This window comes from Podarcis erhardii (genome assembly GCF_964252035.2).
Source record: "Podarcis erhardii genome assembly, chromosome: 6".
Lineage (NCBI taxonomy): Eukaryota > Metazoa > Chordata > Lepidosauria > Squamata > Lacertidae > Podarcis > Podarcis erhardii.
The window spans coordinates 63,566,876-63,589,759 of record NC_138510.1 but is presented as its reverse complement, the minus strand read 5'-3'; the positions used below and the strand labels follow the sequence as shown (position 1 = coordinate 63,589,759).

Genomic DNA, 22,884 nt, shown 5'->3' with positions numbered 1-22,884 from the left:
CACAACCAGGGCTGGCCCTACCATTAGGCAAAGTGAGGTGACTACCTCAAGTGGTGGTGAAAGCAGCCCCTTGGCTGTTCCTTCTGAGCCCCCCGGCCATTCTCTTCTGTTGGAGGACAGAGCTGTATATGCTGTACAGCATGTCCTTGCACCCCCTAAACTAGCATGCTACCTCAGTTGTTGTGGAGTATACCATCCTGTCGTTAGTGATGAACTGAGGTTCCATTGCTTCTCTTAAGTGGAATGGGGAGGGGAACTGCCATTTTGTCCTTTGCCTTAGGCAGCAACACTCTGACCATCAACCCCCTCAAATACACAACTTATGCTAATTCCTATTAGAGGGTGAACAAATATCTTCTTTCCTTTCCTCATTACCCTGAAGTGCAGCTATCTTGACTGTGTGTGGTGTATCATCATCCAATTCCTGCACCACAGCCTTTGTATACAGGGAACATATAGCATGGGCCATTGACTTAAGCTAGAGTTTCAGAGAGTAAGGGAACAATTTTAAGTCCTTACCCATCTTCCACTACACTTTCCTGGAAGCATGATAAGAAGGTCCTCCCTTCTTGATCCATGACACTAAATGCCTCTCTAAGCAACACCATAGCAACCATGTTGTAGGAAGTGATGCTTGAGAAGTCCATTATGACCGGTTGGGTTTGACACCAATCAACAAACACACAAGTAAAGCTTCCTCATTTGGCTTGCTTTGGAAGCCAGTAAGAGCCTGCTCTGGTCTTCCAGGGAACCAGGCAGGGTCAGCCATCAAGGGTCAGCACAGCAGTGTCCCTAATTTCCAGGGATGTCCCTGATTTAGAGAATCCGCCCCAGTTTCTGATTTGATCCTGGAATGTCCAGCTTTTCCTTAGGATGTCCCTATTTTCATTGGAGAAATGTTGGGGGCATGGAGTTATCAAACCCCCGAGACGTCTGAAGACAATCCTGTATAAGGTTTTTTTAAAAAATGTTTAATGATTTATTATGTTTTTATATATGCTGGAAGCTGCCCAGAGTGGCTGGGGCAACCCAGTAAGATGTGTGGGGTATAAATGGTAAAATTATCATTATGGAATGAGACATCCCTATTTTCATCAGAGAAATGTTGGCGGGTATGGCATAGGCATGTGTCACGGGGGTCACCCCCGACAAGGGACCTGATGATAAGAGCTGACCTGATGATAAGAGCTCCCTGGAGCTGCTGCAGTGAGAAAGAGACTCATGGTGTTGAAAGGACTATGGGAGTTCTTGCCCAAGGGCTCTCCTAAACCTGGAGCCAACAAGGATTACAGACAAAGAGAAGCTTGATTCCAAACATCCTCTGAGCAAGTAATTCTAGTTTGGCCTTAGAAAGTAGGAAAATATTGACCTCTGCTCTAGATTTGCCTATCTTCTGAGGCCCAGCTAGATACTTGCTTAGTAATAGAATGCGCAGAATCAAGTCTCACCATGGTCCACTGGAGAAGCAGAGCAGATTCCATTTTACTAGCTGCCAATACAAGCAACCGTGGCTGGAAAACACTTCCAGCATTCACCTTACCTTGTGCACTCCTCATGACCCCAGAGGCCAATACAGGCAGAAGGAGACTTCTTAATGATAAAACATGACAAAATGGTCATTCAAGAGATAAAATGTGAATTGCCCCAAGAATCTGCAGTAAATGACCCAAATAAATTAACGAATGAGGGCACATATTTCCTGCTTGATGCAGCACAACACCAGAACACAGGGAGAGAAACCACAAATCAGCTTACTCAACAGCATGTCAGGTAAAAGAACAGAAATATCTACAGACCCACTTTAATTAATTAATTTCTATAGCACTAGCAATGTACATGTTGCTTTACAGTATCCCCAGATGGGGAGTTAGCTGAAGACAGAGAAGGGGAAATAGAGACAGTATTGGAGGACTAAGGGGGTTCAGCCAAAGGCTCCAGGGAAGGGATCTGAAAGGACGGAAGTAGTGGGTGGGGGAAGAGAGAGAGAGAGAGAGCAGGCACTCTGAAACTAGTTTGGGGGGAGCTACCAGGAATCAAAGTAACTGAGGGAGAATTAGGTAAAGGTAAAGGGACCCCTGACCATTAGGTCGAGTCATGGCCGACTCTGGGGTTGCGGCGCTCATCTCACTTTATTGGCCGAGGGAGCCGGCGTACAGCTTCCGGGTCATGTGGCCAGCATGACTAAGCCGCTTCTGGCTAACCAGAGCAGCGCACAGAAAGGCCATTTACATTCCCGCCGGAGCGGTACCTATTTATCTACTTGCACTTTGACGTGCTTTCAAACTGCTAGGTTGGCAGGAGCAACAAAATTAAAAGACGCCTGCATAACCTTGCTAGCGTGTGAAATGAGTGCAATTGTGCGGTAGTTGGAGCATTCTTTGGCACTGCCCTTCTTTGGGATTGGGATGTAGACTGACCTTCTCCAATCCCCTGGCCGCTGCTGAGTTTTCCAAACTTGCTGGCATACTGAGTGTAGCACCTTAACAGCATCATCTTTTAAAATTTTCAATAGTTCAGCTGGAATATCATCACTTCCACTGACTCTGTTATTAGCAGTGCTTTCTAAGGCCCATTTGACTTCACTCTCCAGAATGTCTGGCTCAAGGTCAGCAACCACACTACCTGGGGTGTATGAGACATCCATATCTTTCCGGTATAATTCCTCTGTGTATTCTTGCCACCTCTTCTTGATATCTTCTGCTTCTGTTAGGTCCTTACCACTTTTGTCCTTTATTATGGTAATCTTTGAACGAAATGTTCCTTTCATATCTCCAATTTTCTTGAACAGATCTCTGGTTCTTCCCATTCTGTTGTTTTCCTCTATTTCTTTGCATTGCTTGTTTAAGAAGGCCTTGTCTCTCCTTGCTATTTTTTGGAAATCTGCATTCAATTTCCTGTATCTTTCTCTATCTCCCTCGCATTTTGCTTGCCTTCTCTCCCCCACTATTTGTAAGGCCTTGTTGGCAGCCACTTTGCTTTCTTGAGTTTCCTTTTCATTGGGATGGTTTTCATTGCTGCCTCCTGTATAATGTTACAATAGGGTTACCAGACGTCCCCGGTTTCCGGGGACAGTCCCCGGATTTGCAAATCTGTCCCCGGGAAACATGGCAGCGGCAGTCTTAGCAGTTGGCTCTGGCTGGTTTCAGGAGCTGCTCTCTGCTGTGGCGCCCACCATTTTTCCTGCGCCACAGCAGTGAGCAGCAAGCAGCTCCTGAAGCTAGCCAGAGCCAACTACACTACCAGGCTGGCCCCTCCTGGGCAACGGCCGCCCGCCTTTGACCCCCGAGCCTCCCCTGATCTGACAAAACAAAGGCGGAAGGGGGAAGGAGATTGGGGAAGGCTTGGGAGTCATGGGCAGGCAGCGTGCTGTTGCCCAGTTTTTTAAAAAACCTCTGCGCAGTTATGTTTCACAGGGTGCAAAAGAAGGCCTTTGCACCTTTATACAATATGCATGTGTGCTTGGGGGCCCAGGGTCTTTTGCCTCACCATCCCCACTACTGACTCCCTGTTGCTACTCAGCTTCAAAAAAATAAAAAATAAATAAATAAGTGTTCCCAGATTCATAAAAAAAAAATCTGGTAACCATATGTTACGAGTCTCCATCCATAGTTCTTCAGGCACTCTATCCACCAAATCTAAATCCAACAACATATGGATGGCCAAAGGCTCCTTATATCCCTGTGCAGTATGAAGCAACTATTTCTGCCACACTTAGTGCAAACAGAATATTTTCCTCCCAAGACAAATTGCAAAGCAGGAGTATGGTTTTTGTTGGGACTCTGACAGCAGGAAGAACCCTCACCCCTCTACCCACGTACCATGGTCCCAATCCAGATGAGGCTCGGCATGATAATGGTTCTTAAAACTTCACTTTGTAATCTGGCTCTTTTTCTGTACACTGTGAAGCATATTTAAACATGTGAGTGGTGTCAGCCATCTTTTTTGTTACCTACAATGCCCACTGGAATGCTGCTGTGTCATGACATATAGATAAGTACGCTGGCTGCAATGGATTGAATTCCACCCACTCCTTCACAGTAGCAGAAACACTTTGGCCTAGTTGCAGTTTTAACTGTCTCCTGCAAATTTCATAAGATCTGGACTCCTTATATAGATACAAGAAAACAGATTTGCATAAACATCTTCACGCATGACCTATAATTTAACCTCATTTTCCCTCTCACAGCAATGGGTTTGCATTCCAGTCTTCCTGGACATCAAGACATAGGTAGGTTGTTCCCTGCCCCCCCCCTTAAATACTTGAGCTTTGCTTAGAGATGTTCAGGTTAATATGTACAACTCAGTATGAAATAAAAAAAACCCCTTATTAACTATGTTAAATAACCAGAAGGTTATTTTAAAAGTTCAATTCACTGTGCCTGGTTTTATAACACAGAAGAGTTAGCCAGTGAAATGGGTGGTATATAAATTTAATAAATAATACTAAATAATATCATGGGTAAAGAATGTTGGAATAAATACAGGATAAGCTGGTAAAGGGACACTCAACTCTTTCACGCACCACTACAAGTGTGTACTGAGTAAATTAAAGAAGCATCACTTCTGTATTTGACTGTGGATATTTGGTTTTTTGCAGGTGTGGAGAACCTTTGGCCTTCCAGATGTTTCTGGACTACAGTTCCCATCATCTATGACAGTCAGCCAAGCTGGTTGGGGCTGATTTGAGCTGCGGTCTAACAGTACCTAGGTCACAGGTTCCCCACCTCTGGTGTACTGCTCACCAGCAAACCATTCGTCTCCTATATAATGTGCACTCTCAAGTACTAAAATAATTGTAGTGAAATACTAGAACTATTGACCCAACTTAGCCAAAGTGAAGAGAGCAGATAAACCAAACTAGTATTAAGTGAAGATGCTTATCCATAGGCTTGATTCTCTCACCAAAATAAATGGAACGTATAGGTGCTCAACTTTAGTTGGACTGCTCTCATTATTTCCAGAAGGAATACAACAAACACTATAGCTGTATACAGGTATTAGCCTCATACATAACTAACACAGTATGGGGAGAGTGGAAACCCACTCCCATTGCCCTGCCATTCCAGGGATTCACACTTTGCGGGGAAGTTCTAAACAGGGGAGCACCAGAATGCAGCGTATTAGTACTGAACACCCAAATAAGAAACAAGAGGTTATGAGGCAAGGTATATTAAATAGAAAATAATTTAGCGCACACATGCTTGGAGGGTGGGTGGGTGATAATATCAAAATTTTAGTTCCAAGTACACAATAGTAAACAGGGATTCATAAAAATTAAAACACTTCTATAAATTATACAAGAAGCACATTAGCTCAAACTGATTGACGTCTGGAAGTCTATTTCCCCCTCTACATGTATATGACTGAACATAAGTTTGGCTATGTGCCATATACAGCTGGACAAGACACATAGGTTTTCCCCACAGACTAAAAGACTAGCTCTGAGCAAACAATAAATACAGCTTAGAATAAGCCATCACAGAGGTAGATAGTCTTGCTAAATGCTATTGAAAAGCAATATAATTCAAACTACGGTAAGTCCAAAAGTCTTTGACTATTGAAATGAAATGGAAGGTTGTTCCTCACCTTTTCACTTCCTGTGAGATTGTTTTTTTAAGTCCTGCATATTCAAAACACAAAGTTAGGGCAGCTAGGTGCTGATTGGTCACTCATTATGCTGTGTTTGCTTGTGTAGATTTTGGAAGCATCTATGAGAGATTGACTCACCTGGATAGGTCAAAACAAAAGAGGAACACTATGCAAGGCACCGATTGTTGAGTGCACAAGAGTCAACGATGCTGCAGGTGGCCCTAGAACAGTATTTCTAGTTCTTGCATATCTCAACATCCTGCGCTGAAAGGTGAGGAAGGGGAAATAGCATTGACTGGCTCTATAATATGTTGTATAAAGATGCTTTGCAATGAATACTCCTTTGCCTGTTTTCTGGTAAGACAAATTATAGGAAAATTACTGCTATTAATATAGTTAAAGCTATGGTTTTCCCAGTAGTGATGTATGGAAGTAAGAGCTGGACCATAAAGAAGGCTGATCGCCAAAGAATTGATGCTTTTGAATTATGGTGCTGGAGGAGACTCTTGAGAGTCCCATGGACTGCAAGAAGATCATTCATGATGACTGTATGATATCTCATGTTTTGGAGGCTGTATGCTACTGAATACCAGTAGCTGGAAAGCACAAGTGGGAAGTTTGTTGTTGCATTCAAGCCCTCCTGGCCATCTTCCCAAAGGCATGTAGTTGTCCAGTGAGAAGAGGAGGCAGAACTAGATGGGCCTTTGGTCTCATTTAGCAGGGCTCTTCTTATGTTCTATGTTTGGGTGCCATGGGAGACCTTGAATCCCACTCAGCCATGGACTTAGTGCCTGGCCTTATGCAAATTGCAGTTATACAGTTTTAGTTCCTGATCAGCCGCAGGGAATACATGATTGTTGTGAAGAGAAATTGGAGAATGACTGTAATGTAATGAACATGTTTAAAAGTGCTGTAAATGCTAAGTGCAAACAATATCTATCAACTTGCATCGTCAAGAATCCAAGAAAACCACTAAAAAGGGGGATATCTGCCAATATTTCATTTTTTACCAAGATTTAGCACTCAATTAAAAGCAGAGAAATTAGAAAAGGTGGTACAATAGTTCTGCCATTTGTATGTAGCACAGAATATAGCACAAGAAAGTATGCTTCCTATTTGGAATGTATGCTGTCAAGCTGCAGTGCTCCAAGCTTTACATTTGCACAATGCTATCTTGCCTGAAGGACAAGCAATTGTTACTGATGCATTACAGTTGCCTAAGATACAGTAGACGCGGGTGGCGCTGTGGGTAAAACCTCAGCGCCTAGGACTTGCCAATCGCATGGTCAGCGGTTCAAATCCCCGCGGCGGGGTGAGCTCCCGTCGTTCGGTCCCAGCTCCTGCCCACCTAGCAGTTTGAAAGCACCTTTAAGTGCAAGTAGATAAATAGGTACCGCTTTATAGCGGGAAGGTAAACGGCGTTTCCGTGTGCTGCTCTGGTGCCGGTCGCTGGAGCAGCTTCGTCACGCTGGCCACGTGACCCGGAAGTGTCTGCGGACAGCGCTGGCTCCCGGCCTCTAGAGTGAGATGAGCGCACAACCCTAGAGTCTGTCAAGACTGGCCCGTACAGGCAGGGGTACCTTTACCTTTACCTTAAGATACAGTAGTCATTTTAGGCTTGACGGAAACATAAGATTTTTGCCATCTTGAAAAATTTTAATTGTCAAAATAAGTAAAAAGGAGTTAACTCGAAAGTAGATTTATTCTACAAAACAAGTACAGACTGAGACAAAAATTCTGTTTGAACCTCTAATTATTTGAGAGAGGATACGTAATGAGTGTGGGTGTCCATTTATATTCAGCTTCCATAAAATTAAAGTTTCTAGTTATTTGACCACGGAAGCTGTTCATTCACAAATGCTTTAGACTATGCCTCTCTTATCACCAGGTGCCAGGCAACAATGTTTTCATTTCCCCAGTCTTTTAACAATATTAATGGGTTTTTTAAAAAAAGTTTGTTGTTTATGCTTTATTTGAATTGTATCAGTTTGCCCTATAAGTTCTGCTGAAGGGCAGTGGAAATATTTAAATAAAGAATATTAAATACACGGCAGACATTTAGGATTGGGCTGGCTATTCCAACACCCCACACATGCACCTGCAGTCCACACACTGGATGGACACTGTTTACATGGGAATGCATCTGCTTAGTGATCAATGCATGTAGGCCCAGACTGCACAATCTATACACAATAAAGCAAACAGCATCTGTCTATATGGTATCTGCATGCAGCTTCAGCTTGAATCAGTTTTGTTTTAAAATGTCTGCAAATATCAGTTTTTATGATAATGGAATTTCCAACTTTTGCTGAGCTTTCTTAGGCCTTTAGCATAGTCATACATTTCCTCTTTCTTCATTCATGCTGCATATTCCCCAAAGTCCAAACAAATCCAGTATTGGGAATGTGCATTAGCCCAAATGATTTTCCAGCAGTACAGGTTTACCCAAGCCAGCTCAAAAGAGGTACCATATACTACTGCTCTTGGGAATAAGAATTACTGTTTGCTGGTGTGATTATAAAACAGATCTGCTGACGTTAGAACAGCAGAATAGAAATCCAGCTCATGTTTGGGCACAAGATGGATCAACAATCTGTTTTTAATGTGATAATTTTCAGATCTGGTCAAAGTTGTTTGAAATACAATATGCATATAAAACACAGTAAGACAATTATTTTGTCTTTAAATTTTGGCACATGGGTGGAAAGAGGAGGCCTCATGCCTTGCAGCCAATTAGTTATTTATTTCAATTAGTTATTTATTTCAACCAATATATTACATCTCAGCTCAACAACTGTTGGCCATGCTCCACAGACCCGGCCTTCCCTTTCATTTTACCTTTCTTCCTTCCAATTTTACCTGGTCTCCCAGATCCTAATCCAACATGGAAGGAGCCCTTCCATTCAGAGAAACCTAGTTAGGATACAAGCCCCAGAACATAACCACCACAAAACATTAGATTTTTTAAAAAATCATCAAAATCCTATGGTAAACAGGCCTTCAGGGAAATATACCTAAGCAGAAGAGAGAAGTATGGGAGTAGAGAAGGCCTGAAGCTTTCTAGGAGGCTGGAGACCAAACACTGATGTATATACACTCCCAGGGAAGGGAGTTCCACAGCAATCCTATGCATATTGACCTAAAGGGACCCAACTTTTTAAGTCAATATGCACAGGATTGTGCTGTAAGTCATAATTAAGTTGGTTCCATCAGCATCTTTCTCTTATTTGACCCCGGCCCCCCGTTATGATTCAATACATTCCTCTGTGAAAGAGGTTAAAGAATGAGCAGGTTAATTTCTTGGTCTCAATACCATTGGTTCCACGTGTATGTTTATATATATATATATATATATATATATATATTCATTCTTTCAAATATAACAAACATTAAAAAGAGACCCTCATGTCTGTTCACACAATTTGGATGCTTTTCTGAAAAAGAAACTTTGGGAAAGATTTAAATTGTTTTGATTTGCTTCGACTGGAGTTCACTATTCTCCAGTCCAAATACCAGCTTAACAGCATTTGAAAATTCAGGAATTTCATAATTATGCTAATAAGAATGATTTTACCTTTCAGTTCTCAGTTGTTTATGGCTCCTGAAAGCATTATGCTAATTAAAAAGGCTAGTAACTAGTTGACTTAGGCCACTCCAACAAGTATGCTATCTCTCTCGATGTGTAGCTTCCTCTCATTGCAAAAAACCTAAAATTTTGTCATCTCCAAGAAATGCCTGCAATGTGTCTCATGGGTACCTACAAATTTATGATATTATAGGCAATAAACTCACTGTACGTGTGTTTGTTTAATTCATATTTAAATTAAGCAGAACTTTCATAAAGCTTAATAATATGCACTGAACTCAACACGTGACAGTGCAATATATAGCAGGAAAGAGGGAGGCAGGGAATCAAAGCTGTGTCTTACTATGATATGATCTTCAAACAGCATGCTTAAATTGTTAAAAATCTCAACAGACTAAAAACTGAGTTTGGTTTCTATTTGACTGTATTCATTCATATTGCAATTTAGGTACAGTAATTATTATTTTTAAAGAAACACATAGGCCACAAACTGCAATTTAAATTTATACTGGTTCTTCAGCTATATAGACTGCATTTCTTGCTACAGAAAAGGCTTTATGAAATTTGTCATAGTCAAGAAAAGGCTGTGATATGGGATGACATCCATAGTTAGACACCTTACAGTGATGGTAGGGGAAATGGCAGGCAAATAAACGTTTAGCTGTGAAATCATCAATCTTTACTGAATATGTAGGATAAATGCAGTTTTCCCCTTTGAGCTGCCTACTTCTTCGGACTATTATATTTGTATTGGACGCAAAACTGTATGGATCATTTTTACAAAAGCTAGTATCTCTGCAGCATGTTGTGGTATGAAAGCCACAAAAAATGCAGTCTCAGTATACCAGCTATGAATGCCTTTAACCTCATTACTAATTTTGTCATCATCTCAGAAACCGTAGAACAATTAAGAATTTTATCTTAGTTCAACATCCCAGGGTGGATTCCTTTCCCTCAAGAGCTCAGAATTGGTGAAGCAAAAAATAGTATTCTAGAGGTTTGCAATATTTCCACCTCAGAAAGATAAAGCCCTCTTGCAAGAGACCTGTCAAACTGAATTATGATCCATATTTCAACCATACATGCTTATATGTACATGTTTCACTATACCAGCAAGAGCCCTATGGTACTTAGTGGGCCATGTTGTTTTACATAAAGTCACATACATTTCCCTATAGCAAAGCTCTAAGCTAAAAGAGGCTAACATTCTATGGCCACAACTGCTGCAAATTAAAGGGCTGGAGGATTGCTATATTATGGCCTCCAAACACAAATACTACACTGATTGGAAAACCCAAAAGTATCCTTCTTTTCTTATGTTTGAATATATCTACATCCTTCTAATTATTTCAGGTGTATGTCTAAAGAAGTAATAACTACAGAACAAAATAGATTCCTTCTCCAATAAAAGATTAAGTGAATCTAACCTGAAAATGTTTTATGCAACCCTTTTCTCCCTCCCCCCCAAACATGCACAAAAAAGTGTCAGTGATTTTTCTACAGAGTATTCAACGCACCATTCTTAATGCAATAAAATAAAATACTCCCATCTTCCATATTTGCTATGCAAATGTTTCTCCCCTTCTCTTTATTTGCACAGAATATTTCAATGTGTCACTAACTGCTGGATTTTCTTCCACCCTGAGAAGATCTGCATGAATAAAAAAATGTCCACAACTGCATCAACAGAACCGAGAATTTGATCACTAGAGATGGTATCTGGCAAGTCAGTTATTTCTACCATGGAAGTTCGGCTTTTAATATTTTAAATCCTGCACCCAGAATGTTCTATAGATGATAGCCATCTAAGGCATCAACAGTTTTGCCCTCCAAGCCCTGCTGTGACACACAGCGCTAAAAATGTTAAGGCATAATCAGAGGAGAACCTACCTTCCATCATGGTGGCAGAATTGCATTCCTCAGTTTCCACAGAGCCTGAAAAAATACAGGAAATTACGATTCCAGTTATCAGATGCTTAATGTAAGTCCTTAAAACCAGTGTCTTAGATACATGATTGGTGCAGCAGCCAGAAGAAAATAAAATGCGGAGGAAAAAACAGAATGAGAGTGTGCTAAGGCAAAAGATAGGCCATGGATGCTGCTGTAGCTGTATCACCTACAGGCTCACAGAAGGATGCTGAGAGAGAGAGAGAGAGAGAGAGAGAGAGAGAGAAAGGGAGGGGTGGAGGGAGCTGGCTTAGCTCACACGCCTGCTAGTATCTCAGCCAATCCCTCTAGCTTTCTATCTCGTCACATGGTAGCTTGCTTGCATCTCCTGACACAATACCCCTGGAGAACACAGGAACCTATTTTCCCCCCTTTCTCCCCCTCGGTTTCACAACACACACACACACACACACACACACGCCCTCAGCTTCTGTGCCTTGTGATGTACTCCCCCCCCCCCCTAATAATCTTGTGGCAGCATCTGGGTGAACAAGATTAATTATCAAGCACTGTCAGATTAGCAGAGAGGTTTGCTGTGAAATCTGCATGTAAACAGGGTTGGGGCAAAATTGCTTTAATTATATTCTTAAATAAAAAAATAAAAATAAATTCTGCTGGCATGGTACTGTATAAATGGAACTGCGCAGCTGCCTTCTGATAATGCCCATGTATCCAGGATGTCAGCTTCTATAGATCTCATAACACAGAGAAACTAAGCCTGGCTTCACATTTGTGTCGGCTGATTCCTCCCCCCCCCCCAATTCCCCTCTCCTCCCTGCCAGTCCCTCCTTCCCTGCCCCCCACCAACCATTCAAGAGAAAAATCAATTGGCCTGACGTCACATCATAAACAATTATCCTCAGGAGGAGGATGCAGAAGGAATTTCACCCAGACCACCTTCCAAGAGTGCACTGGAATTAATTTCGCTTGGAGAGCATCCGCATCAAGGGGCAGGGAACTGCCATTAGAAAACCAGAGGAAACAAAAGGGATACAGACACGAGGGACTTTCAAAACCAGCAGGCTCGGAAATGCGCAAGAACGTCAGGAGAGAAGAAATAAAAAGCTGTGGGACCAGGCTGCAGCTTTTCAGGAAACACAACGGTAAAACAGACACGAACCAGCAGAGTTAACACTGGCATCTCTCACTTGTTACCTTGCAATGCAGTAACAAACTGTATATACAAGGCTAAATGATGGGGTAAGGAAACCTAGAGTGTTGCTGACGACCCCCTGTAATTCGTCTCTCTTCTCCTTCCATAGCAGGCGTATTTAATCATATCCTAGTAGTTCTTCTGTAGCCGTTTGTATTGCTAAACATATTTACTACTGAAGTAAATATGTGAAGTGGGTAAAGGAAGAGAGCATTTTTGCCACAGCCAATGCTCACAATGGAAGCAAATAAAATTTGTCTCAGTGACTGCTAAAGGAGACTTAGATAAGAGTTATCTATCTCTGCAACAGTCTTAAGGTATTCTTTAAAGTTCTGGAAAAATAATTATTTACTCTTTCACATAGTACCAGGATTAAGGGAACTTGGTGAAGTTAACATTTTTTCCATTTAAACATGCTGTGTTTTCTCAAAGGATCTGCTCTCTCAAATCCCTGCTGCAGGATTTTCCAGTGACCTGTGCTATACAGGCTGGAGAATTCTTAAGTAACAGATTTATCCATCTGTGAGGAACCTTTGGCTCTATAGATGCTGCTGAACTACAACTCCCATCATGTCTGACAATTGGTGATGTTGGCTGGGGCTGATAGGAATTGCAGTCCATCAACATCTGGAGGGCCAAAGGTCTCCTCCGCCTCATTTATGGCATAAGAGGTAGCTATAAGAGTTCAAACAGGTACACATGGTTAACAGCTGACTTACAAGGGGCATGATTTGATTTCTTAGTATGATTTTTGCATTAAGATTTTCAAGTAAGGACAAAGTCCTCTAAATCTAATAATTCAATGTTCTTGGCAAACTTTCTAGAACACTAGCCTTGGTTTGAACCTTGATATAGGAATATTCCCTTGAAGCCATATGACATGGAGACTATAATGGAATATTGCCCAATGGACCCACCACTCCCAGTCTTTTAGACACCTCAGCTCAAAATTTGTCTTCTTTGCAGAAATACAACTTAGATGCAGCAGCACTAGTGCACAGTCTTGGTCAGTGAAATAATGGCTTTGGGGGATTAGAGAGGAAGGAGTTTGCACAGTCTTGACTGGCCAACCGGAAATTCACATGATCTTGGTATGAAGGTTGAGTCATAATAATGGAGCCCGCAGGACTGCCAACTGCTCTTATTGTTTCTTTGCTCTCTTCCAATCAGTACATACATTCCACTGCTTTGAGACTTGTTGGCATCCGTCTGTCTCAAGAGACAATGGAGTGCACCTCTGGGGGTGAAGTCAAGCCACTGCGTTAGCAGCAGCGAAGTGACCTGCCCGGGACACAAGCCTGGGCAGTGTGTATGGCTGCCCAGATAACAATCTCCTTCATAGTTGCTGTTTTAATCCTAACTAGAAATTAATTCTCAGATAATCTGTGATTTCGAAATTTCATATGTGCAACAGCACCATGAGCCTGAATGTATGCCTATGAACATACAATGCAATGTGCTACACAAGCCCATTGTACATATATGCTTTCGCCTGCAGTTAGAGCTTTCCCATTGGAAAGAGTGATGGTGTCTGATGCTCATGTGCACCATGGATCCAATTTTACACCGTACATGTACAGAGTACCTCCTGTAGTTGTATTCAACTATAACCCAATCAGAATAGACCCACTGAAATTAATGAAACTAAGTAATTTTATCATTTATTGATTTATTTAATTTATATACTGCCCATCATGCGAAGATCACAGGGTGGTTTATAATATACAAACAGAAAAATAACATAATAACAAAAACAATACCCCTCCCAATAGTTTAAAAGGCCATAGACTGGGTTTAAATAATTAAATCAAGGCCTGGGAGAAGAGAAATGCTTTTGCCTGGTGCCTAAAGATATGCAACGAAGGTGCCAGGCAAGTGTCCCTGGGGAAGAGCAGGGAGTCACCGCAGAAGAGGCATGTTCTCATGTTTCCACCCTCCGAAAATCATCAATGGGTCTATTCTGAGTAGAACTAGAATTTAATATCACCCTATATATACAAATTCCACTTTAGAGGTTGTGTGAACCAACCATTGGCATGAATGTGGATGTTTCTTAATATTGTGGTTTGTTACAGAATATCAAAGACACTTTAAAAAGACATAACGGCTTTCTCTTGAAAACAAGACAAAAACTCTAACTTCAAAGTGCATAAAGAGATACTATTTCTTTCCAAGTTGAGACGTGACCGGGACTAAAAAGCAGATAATGTTCTGGTGACAGCCCACCCCTGCACAGCCAGTTTCTCATACCCCACAAAACAGCTGGAAGACTGGGCCATTCCAATGCAAACTGTTTACACTGGGCAGTACTGGGCCTCAATAACTACATATGGCCATCTCTTCAATGCTTCTCAGTTGAGTTAAGAAGGAATCATGCTGGTGCAGAGCTTGTCTGAAGCCCAGGGCAGGAGTCTTGTTAGAATAAAGAAATAAACTCCAACAAAAAAGCAGCCGATCCCTGGCGGGGGCCCTGACCACCTTAGCTCTCCAAATTCGGAGCAAGTGTACCCAGTTCCCATCCTCCTCTGTACAGGCCTGGAAGGAATACAAGATGTCAGTGGTGCCAATCTGAATAAAATATTGTGGGGGGCCTAGGTAAGCCCCATCCCACATCATCAGTCACATGACACAGTGCACACACCATTTGAATGGGAATGTCCATGAACTTTGTGGGGGCCTGACCACCTCAAATATTTTATTGTGGGGGCTGAAGCCCCCACAGCCCCTAGGAGTTGGCTCCTATGCAAGGTGTGCATACAAGTGCAGAGAACTATTGCATACACACACAACCGGTCATCTTGACGGACACTGTTTCAGAATTGGTCACAGAATAAAGACCACATGTGTACCAGCTGTAGCATGGCATCATATGTGTTAACATTTTTAGTGCATAATTATACAGTGGTACCTCTAGTTACGAACTTAATTTGTTCCGGAGGTCCGTTCCTAACCTGAAACTGTTCTTAACTAGAGGCGTGCTTTCGCTAATGGGGCCTCTTGCTGCCACTGCGCTACTGGAACAATTTCCATTCTCATCCTGGGGCAAAGTTCTCAACTCGAGGTAACTCTTCCAGGTTAGCGGAGTTTGTAACCTGAAGCGTTTGTAACCTGAGGAGTGTGTAACTTGAGGTACCACTGTAATTACACACCCATTTTACTTCAGACCTTTGATTTACTAAAGGCTCCCAAGATAGCCTGTTATAGAAATCGGGTGGGGGGTGGGGAGGTTAACTTAAGGCTCTTCATTCAAATGAATTATTGAACAAGAAAGCACTTTAGTGTGGGGTAAGAGACACACATGATAAAGTCTAGACAGACAGCAAAAGCAAAGTAGCTCTGAGAAACTGTGAATGGTACTGTCCTATACACTGCCAAACTTCACTGCTGCTCCTTGACTTATAAAAGGAAAACACTGGAAATTTTCCATGTGAACAATGTGCTTTGCTTATACTGCACCCTATGGGGGGCACACTTGAGTAATTGTAAGATAAGATAAACTTTATTCGCATTAGCCAATGGCCATAGCAACATAAAACATAAAAAGCAAATAAAATATACAAATAAAAAAAGACAGCAATGGGTAAATTGAGTAATTGTAATTTATGGTCAAGCTAGATGTTACCATGAATGTGTTGCTACTCACTATTTTGTTGATTGCAAAGTTATTCAGGACAACTAAATTTAATGGATCTACTCTGAAAAAACTGGATACAGCCCAATGTCAGGAGATTTTTAATTTTTTTTTTAAAGTAATAGCAGTTGTAGGTGGATGGAGAAAATTTTAGAGGAGTCACAACCATTTGTCTCCTTATGTTTTAATTTAAGTTGACTTTGTAATAGTTGCTTTACAAATTTACATTATTTCTTCAGCAGGTGTAATGAAACTTTGTTCTAACTTTCTTAGAACATAATATATCTACTAAATTATGTAGGGATATTTGAGGAACAATATTTATAAAACAATTAAATATGAAGGAATGAGCAACCCAGGCACAATACTACCACACTATAATGTCCTGCAATCTACATTCCATTGCCCAATAATAATAATAATAATAATAATAACAATAATAAAATTTTATTTATACCCCGCCCTTCCCGGTTCAGAAAACCGGGCTCAGGGTGGCTAACAACAAATTTAAAACAGTTAATTGATGCAACAAAAAAACAGCATAAAATACAGTATAAAACGTGAATAACAATAAATTCAGAATTCAAAAATCAATTTAGGGGGAAATCCATCCAATAAACATTAGGTGATCACCAGGGCTAGCTGGCTAAATTAATCCTATTTGGGCCAGTGAGGAGACCAGGGGAGAATTAGCTGTGGGATCCCAGACGGGTAATCTTCATAAAAAGGGGAGGGGTAGGGAAGGAAGAGGAATAAAAGATCAGGCTAAGTTCAAATTGAAAGGCAGGCGGAATAGCTCTGTCTTACAGGCCCTGCGGAAGGAAGTTAAATCCTGCAGGGCCCTGGTCTCATGGGACAGAGCACTCCACCAGGTTGGAGCCATCACTGCGGAGGCCCTGGCCCTGGTGGAGGATAATCTGACTTCCGTAGGGCCCGGGACCTCTAAACTGTGATTATTCATGGACCTTAAGGTCCTCTGCAGAGCATACCAGGAGAGGCGGTCCCGTAAATACGAGGGCCCTAAGCCACAAAGGGCTTTAAAGGTCAAAACCAGCACCTTGACCCGATACTCCACCGGGAGCCAGTGCAACTGGTAAAGCACTGGGTGAATATGCTCCCATGGCAGGGACCCTGTGAGGAGCCTCGATGCAGCATTCTGCACCAGCTGGAGTTTCTGGGACACCTTCAAGGGCAGCCCCGCATAGAGTGAATTACAGTAGTCAAGCCTGGAGGTGACCATTGCATGGATCACTGTGGCCAGATCGGGGTGGGAAAGATAAGGGACCAACTGCTTAATGCGGCGAAGGTGGGAAAATGTCGCCTTGGCTGTTGCTGTAACCTGCGCCTCCATGGAAAGGGAGGCATCAAGGATTACACCTAAACCCTTAAGGGAAGGTACTGGCACTAATTGGGCCCCCGCAAGAGAAGGGAGTTGGTATTAAACAATACAAAGAAAATTCTAGTGCAATGTGCTGATTAATTGTATTTCTTCTTTCCTTACACACCTAACTATATTCTGAGAGACAAAAATGGGCTGAACAAGAATTCTTCAAAATCCTGGATGCTTTCATATATGTCCAAAATCCATTTCCACTTATAAAAGCCGTTAAATTTGTCATATAATGGCAACTACAGGTAAGTCTCACAAAATTCTGCATGAAGGGCTGAGGCCTTTTCTATTAAATAATAGGAAAGATATTGGAAGGTTCCTGAAAATTAGTAAGCAATGGAAGAATATTCTACGCAGATACAGAGGGAGATAAGGAAAAAGCAACAAGTATTGGGGTGGGTAGGTTACACATCAACATTAATATTTTCAAACAATATAATGCACTTCTGAAATACACACAGTAGGTGAAAACCAATTAAGTCATACTCAGAGTAGACATACTGAAATCAATAGGATTACGTTACTATATTGTTTTCAATGGATCAAGTATAACCTAATAATCTGTAAATAAATAAAATTCCACTGTGTCATCTAGAAAAAATTATATTCCTTGCAATATATAAAACCCACCAACTTGTCTCCCTTGCTGGGTAATGGTGCAATAAATTCTCTTTAGCATAGCAAGAACAAAGAACATTAGTTAGAAGCTATCATTTCTGAAAGTTATAGCAATGCCCATGAACACTGTGGTGTTTTATTATACCAACTTTAGCTTTAAAAAGAGAGAGCAGTAGTTTATTTAAGACGCACTACCCAGAGTTTGGAAGGGGCCATCAACAGCAGATCCTCAAAATGAAAGAAACAGTCAAGAATCTCAGTGGGTCCTCAGCTTACCTTAACAGCCTCAGCAATTCCTGAGATAATTATCTGCCTTTTTAAGCAAAATAAGCCACCTCACAGAACGGTATTAGAATTTTAAAACAAAGTTCTCATCAGTGATATCCCACTTTTGGGCTTCCTGTCTCCAACGAAGAGAAAAGAAAGCATCATAATGGATTGACTTCTAAGCAGAATTGATAGCCACCTCTCTCCAGGAGAGCTGCAGGGTATCCCTTCTTACAAATGAAGGAGGCCACTCATGCCAACCTTTGCAGCCTTTGGCTCCTGCTTTATCTGGATCACTTGCTCATTTGTCAAATGAACAGCCTGCAGAATGCCCTCCCTCTAAGGGAGCCTTCACCAAGTTGGCTGGGGCTGGTGGTAGTTGTTACCCACAGCTTCTGGAGGGTACGGTACCAGACTGGTGTAGGCTGTCCTAGGGGCACATCTAGTGCCAGTACTGTTCTTCTTTTGGCACCAGGTTAAATTTGTCTCTTTGTCCAGGGTTTTTCAGCGGAGGGGGTTGGAAATTCCACCATTGCGTGGACAGGCGGAGTCCCCAGATCCCACGCGGTCCCCCCGTCATGTGGAATAACGACTCAAGACAACGTGCTATGGGATTAAATTGGCCACAACTTTATTAAATTTCAAATGTGGGTAGACCTTGGCTCAGGCATTGGGCGTTCTCCCTCCCCAGTCCCCAGCCGGGGACCTAGGGAGCATCAGGGTTATCCAGTGTGTGGGGGGGGGATGGGCCTGCTCTGGAGAACATATGTTCAAGCAGAGATAGCCGCCGCCGCAGGAGAGAGCAATGACGACCTTTCGGCGTACAGTCAAAGCCTCCCTTCAGAAAACCCCTTTAACGGGGAACCCTGGTATCGCCGCCGCAAAGAGGAAGATGGACTAAAGGATTCCGCCCAAGAGAAAAGTTAACCTGCAAAATAAGACATTAACTGAGGGTGGGTAGGGTGGGAGAAGCTCTGGAGCCAAGTGAGGATTCCCAGGTAAGATCCTCCCTCTATTGTGTGGGCAGGTAATCCCTCCCCTAGCTGGCCTGGTCTCCTTGGCAACGCTTCCCCCAGGTGGGATTGGACAACTGACTGAGGTAGGCGGAGACCTTCAGGTATCCCACCTGAGGGAAGGCAAAGCCAAGCCTATGCTGTTGAAGCCGCTCCAGATCTAGGAGCTGCACGCGTCCACACAAAGGGCGCCCCCCGTTTTAAGCGGGGAGCGGTCATTCCCACTGCAAATGAGGAGCTAAGATCATGACTCCCTGACCGTTTCTCAAAAAGATTCTGTATTTGTGCCTGCTTCTATAACATTGGGCTGCATTGCTTTATTCTACTTGAACCCACCCTGGAATCATATTATAAAGGGTGGGCTAGAAACTCTCTTATGCTTTAATTTTGAAAATTGGAGACCAGAGTTAGATTACACTTCCCAGAGATTTAAAGCCAAAAGAACACCCTTGCCTAAACTCACAGTAGGCTAGGGTCTTGGTACCAGCTAATTTATTCTTGTTTTGGAGACACACAGGAAGACAGACAGTCCTACACATACAATATTGTTACTACTGGACTGGACATAAAGACTTGGAATTGACTGGGACTTGCTTAAGGCCATTCAATGACTTGCTGGTAACATGTCATAGAAATAAATCAGAAACATTTTTTTTAAATGCCTAATAGAAGCTCCAGGTAGCCAGAGAGTTTCTCCAAGATTCTCTAAGGACAAATGTGGCAAGACATTGCTCAGACATTGCATGAATAGCTCTTAAAAGGTAAAGAGTTGGTGTGGGAGGTGTAGATCTGGATGAGGAATAGACCAGGAGCAAAGCTGACCACACCCTTAGACCCATCTCGTTCCAAAATCCTTATCTGCATTCTACCTCATAACTATCTCTAGACACCATTCACACAATTGTTTCCTGTGTGAATAGTGTCTTGTCTAGTTTGACCATTAGTCAGAGAAGATCCAAGGTCTCATAGTAGCCCATTTCAGTTTTGCACCATTACTGTCTTCAGACAGCGACTTTTAAAGAAAGGTTTCCCCGCCCCATAGCATGCTCTCTTTATCTTCCAATAATGTCTGAAAAACATATGGGCACTGTTACATTGATTAAACTGTTTCATAAAAATTAGTAAGTGTGTGTGCATTTTTGGTGCCATGGTGGGATGGCTGAAAAGTATTTGGCACTTATTATGTGAGTTGAAACAGCACATAGATAGCAGGCAAACAGTTCACCTGGTCACAGTCATGTGTTGTACCCCATGTTGAGATACACTGCAATGATGGGCATGTTATGAATCTACTCACAACATAAATAAACAAAAAAGGAATTGTATTTCTGTTTATTGTACTTCTATTTAAAGTATAGTAATCATTTCTAAATGTGTATCTATAGCATATTATACATAAATATATATTAGCACATGGAATTTTTATGCAGATCTGTGTTACCTTTCAGTAATGCATCTCCTCTTTTTTTTTTTTTTTTTTGGCAATATGTACGTAACTGGTGACCCCACTAACACTGCTCACTTTCAAACGGGCAGTGAAATCTATTCTTGCATGGATTTCCACGGTATTGTGCTCCATAAATGGCTTTTACTGAGAACTGCTGCTTTTACATACTGCTTCATTTACTTTAGAATATTTCAACTCCCATTTTTATCTGTTGTTCCCTTTTTGGACTTTGGTGAAACACACTGATTACTACTCTATCTAGAGAAAAGCAGGACAAAAATCTTGGATGTGCTCAACCACTGAGCAATGGCAATTCTTACGGCTATCAGCTGTCATGAACAAATCAGGATTTTCACAGCAATTTAAACAGTCCTGACATGTGAAGAGGCAGCTTAGTGAAATCCCTTGGATTTTAATCTGAACCTTTAAGGAAGGTTTTTGTTTTTGCAACCTACATTCAGAAATTAAGAACAGCCTCAGTTTCCATGCAGAAACATTAAAAATAAGATGACTTAGTCATAGCCAAAAGTGAAGTCATGCTTTATTACACAAGACAAGGTCCTGCTGGAGCAGCTGTATTCCTTGGTTCCTAGCTATTAGCTCCAAGTAGCATGCTCCATATGCCTTGCTAGACAAGGTGCCTTCTGGACAGTGCTTGCCGAGCGCAAGGAGCTTTAGGTTCTGATGGCAAGGGATTTGCTAAATAAAGCTTAAATCCGCCAGCTTCATCCCTAGATGGAATACCGTGACAGTAAATAACAAAGCATAAATCAAAATAATACACGGTAGCCACACATTTTTGTTTCACATATTGGCCTGCATGGCTTTATGGCCACTTAACTGATCCATAGCAAATGTCAACCTTTCTTCCACTGTAAACAACTGTCTCCTGCCATCTCAAAAGAGCAAATAATAGAAAGCTGTATTAGTACATGCAGAGCGCCACTGAGAACTCCGGCGAGCACAGTGCGGATTTCATTGGCTAGCCTTGGGCAAATCACTTCCTCAGCCTTAGCCCTTGCTTCCCCATAACTCCCACACCATGGACAGGAAAGTGGCTGGGGAGTGTGATCAGAAAAATGGTCCTGGAGGAAAGGATTAGGCCCTCTTACACACAGCTGCTCCAACCAAATCTACTACTCCCCCATGACTGTATTTTGCTTTTTAAAAATAAATAGGGAGAGCTGAATAACTTGTCTTGGTTGACTTTGAGGCTGCATCCTTGTTTGCAAAGTAGTTTGGAATTTGCCACAATAAAGGGATCAGTGTTAGAGCATTTACCAAGTGGACAACACTGCTCCACATGTTGTGCTGAGATAAGAGAGGAGTTATGTACTAATCAGTTTCCTCTCATCCTTCAACTCCATACTTTCAGCTGATCCCAGACAAGGGTGGTGGCGAAGATGGGTGAGACTTTCAGTCCCTAGCTTGTGTCAGCTAAATGAATGGCAGAAGGGGCAATAGTAAGTCTCTAAAGGTGATAGAAATATTACTAATAACTTTACTATTGTACTTTATAAAACTATCAGCATATATGAATATTCAGACTTGACAGCTCAACAGCAGTTGATTAGTCAAAGAACGAAACACATCATTTTTCTTTGCAATAAAATATGTACAGCCCATTTAAAACGTGTTTCAATAGAACACAAGAAAGGTAATAAAACTTCAATCTAGTTATCTGAGCAAGCCCATTTAACTTGTGTTTGTATTTGATGAGTTTGACCTTTTCAAGCATTCTGGGTCTGAAACAGAGTTCGTATTTCACTGTGTGTACATTTTAATTGCTCTCATATATGAACATAGAAGTTGGATGCTGGGCTTTCTTTTAAGAGCCTACGAAAATCAAATCTGACAGATACCAGTTGACAATGCCTGTAGTTCATCCCTGTATAGCAATTAGTGCAGACTAATTGACTTCCACACAGACCACATGGATATTAGATTCTAATTTAAGTTACATGCCTTATTTTTCTTCTGAAGAGGCAATCTGCTTTAAAATCAATTGTGAAGTGGGAAAAAATGTACCAACTCACACTCTGAGCATTAATACCTACAGAACTGATTGAAGGCTAAAACCACTCCTGATTTTATAAAGTGGAGTGCATGTGTGGGGTAGGGATATACGATCACAAGGCTCTCTATATTTTGGGGTTTTTTAAAAAACAAACTCCCCTGCAGCTCATCTGAGGTTTTCTACAATATTTTGACTCAATCACAGTAAGACACTTTGGATCTAAATT

The 22,884-nt window shown here is 41.8% G+C and overlaps 1 protein-coding gene and 1 long non-coding RNA gene across 9 annotated transcripts in view; one reads left to right on the top strand and one right to left on the bottom strand.

The window, feature by feature from the left end:
- SGIP1 (SH3GL interacting endocytic adaptor 1) overlaps positions 1-22,884 on the bottom strand; it is a 148,360-nt gene that overhangs the window by 115,998 nt on the left and 9,478 nt on the right. For 6 of the 8 annotated variants that reach the window (XM_081867166.1, XM_081867168.1, XM_081867167.1 and 3 more), the window contains one exon: positions 11,066-11,110. In XM_081867166.1, the coding sequence (XP_081723292.1) occupies positions 11,066-11,075 (10 nt within the window). In that variant the 5' untranslated portion in view covers positions 11,076-11,110. Of the gene's footprint in view, positions 1-519; positions 611-11,065; positions 11,111-22,884 lie in introns of those variants that run through there. The other 2 variants (XM_081867155.1, XM_081867158.1) reach the window with 1 other exon arrangement.
- On the top strand, positions 3,573-4,936 carry LOC309344682. The gene is made up of 2 exons (XR_014157847.1): positions 3,573-4,228; positions 4,598-4,936. It is a non-coding gene; the product is annotated as an uncharacterized lncRNA (long non-coding RNA).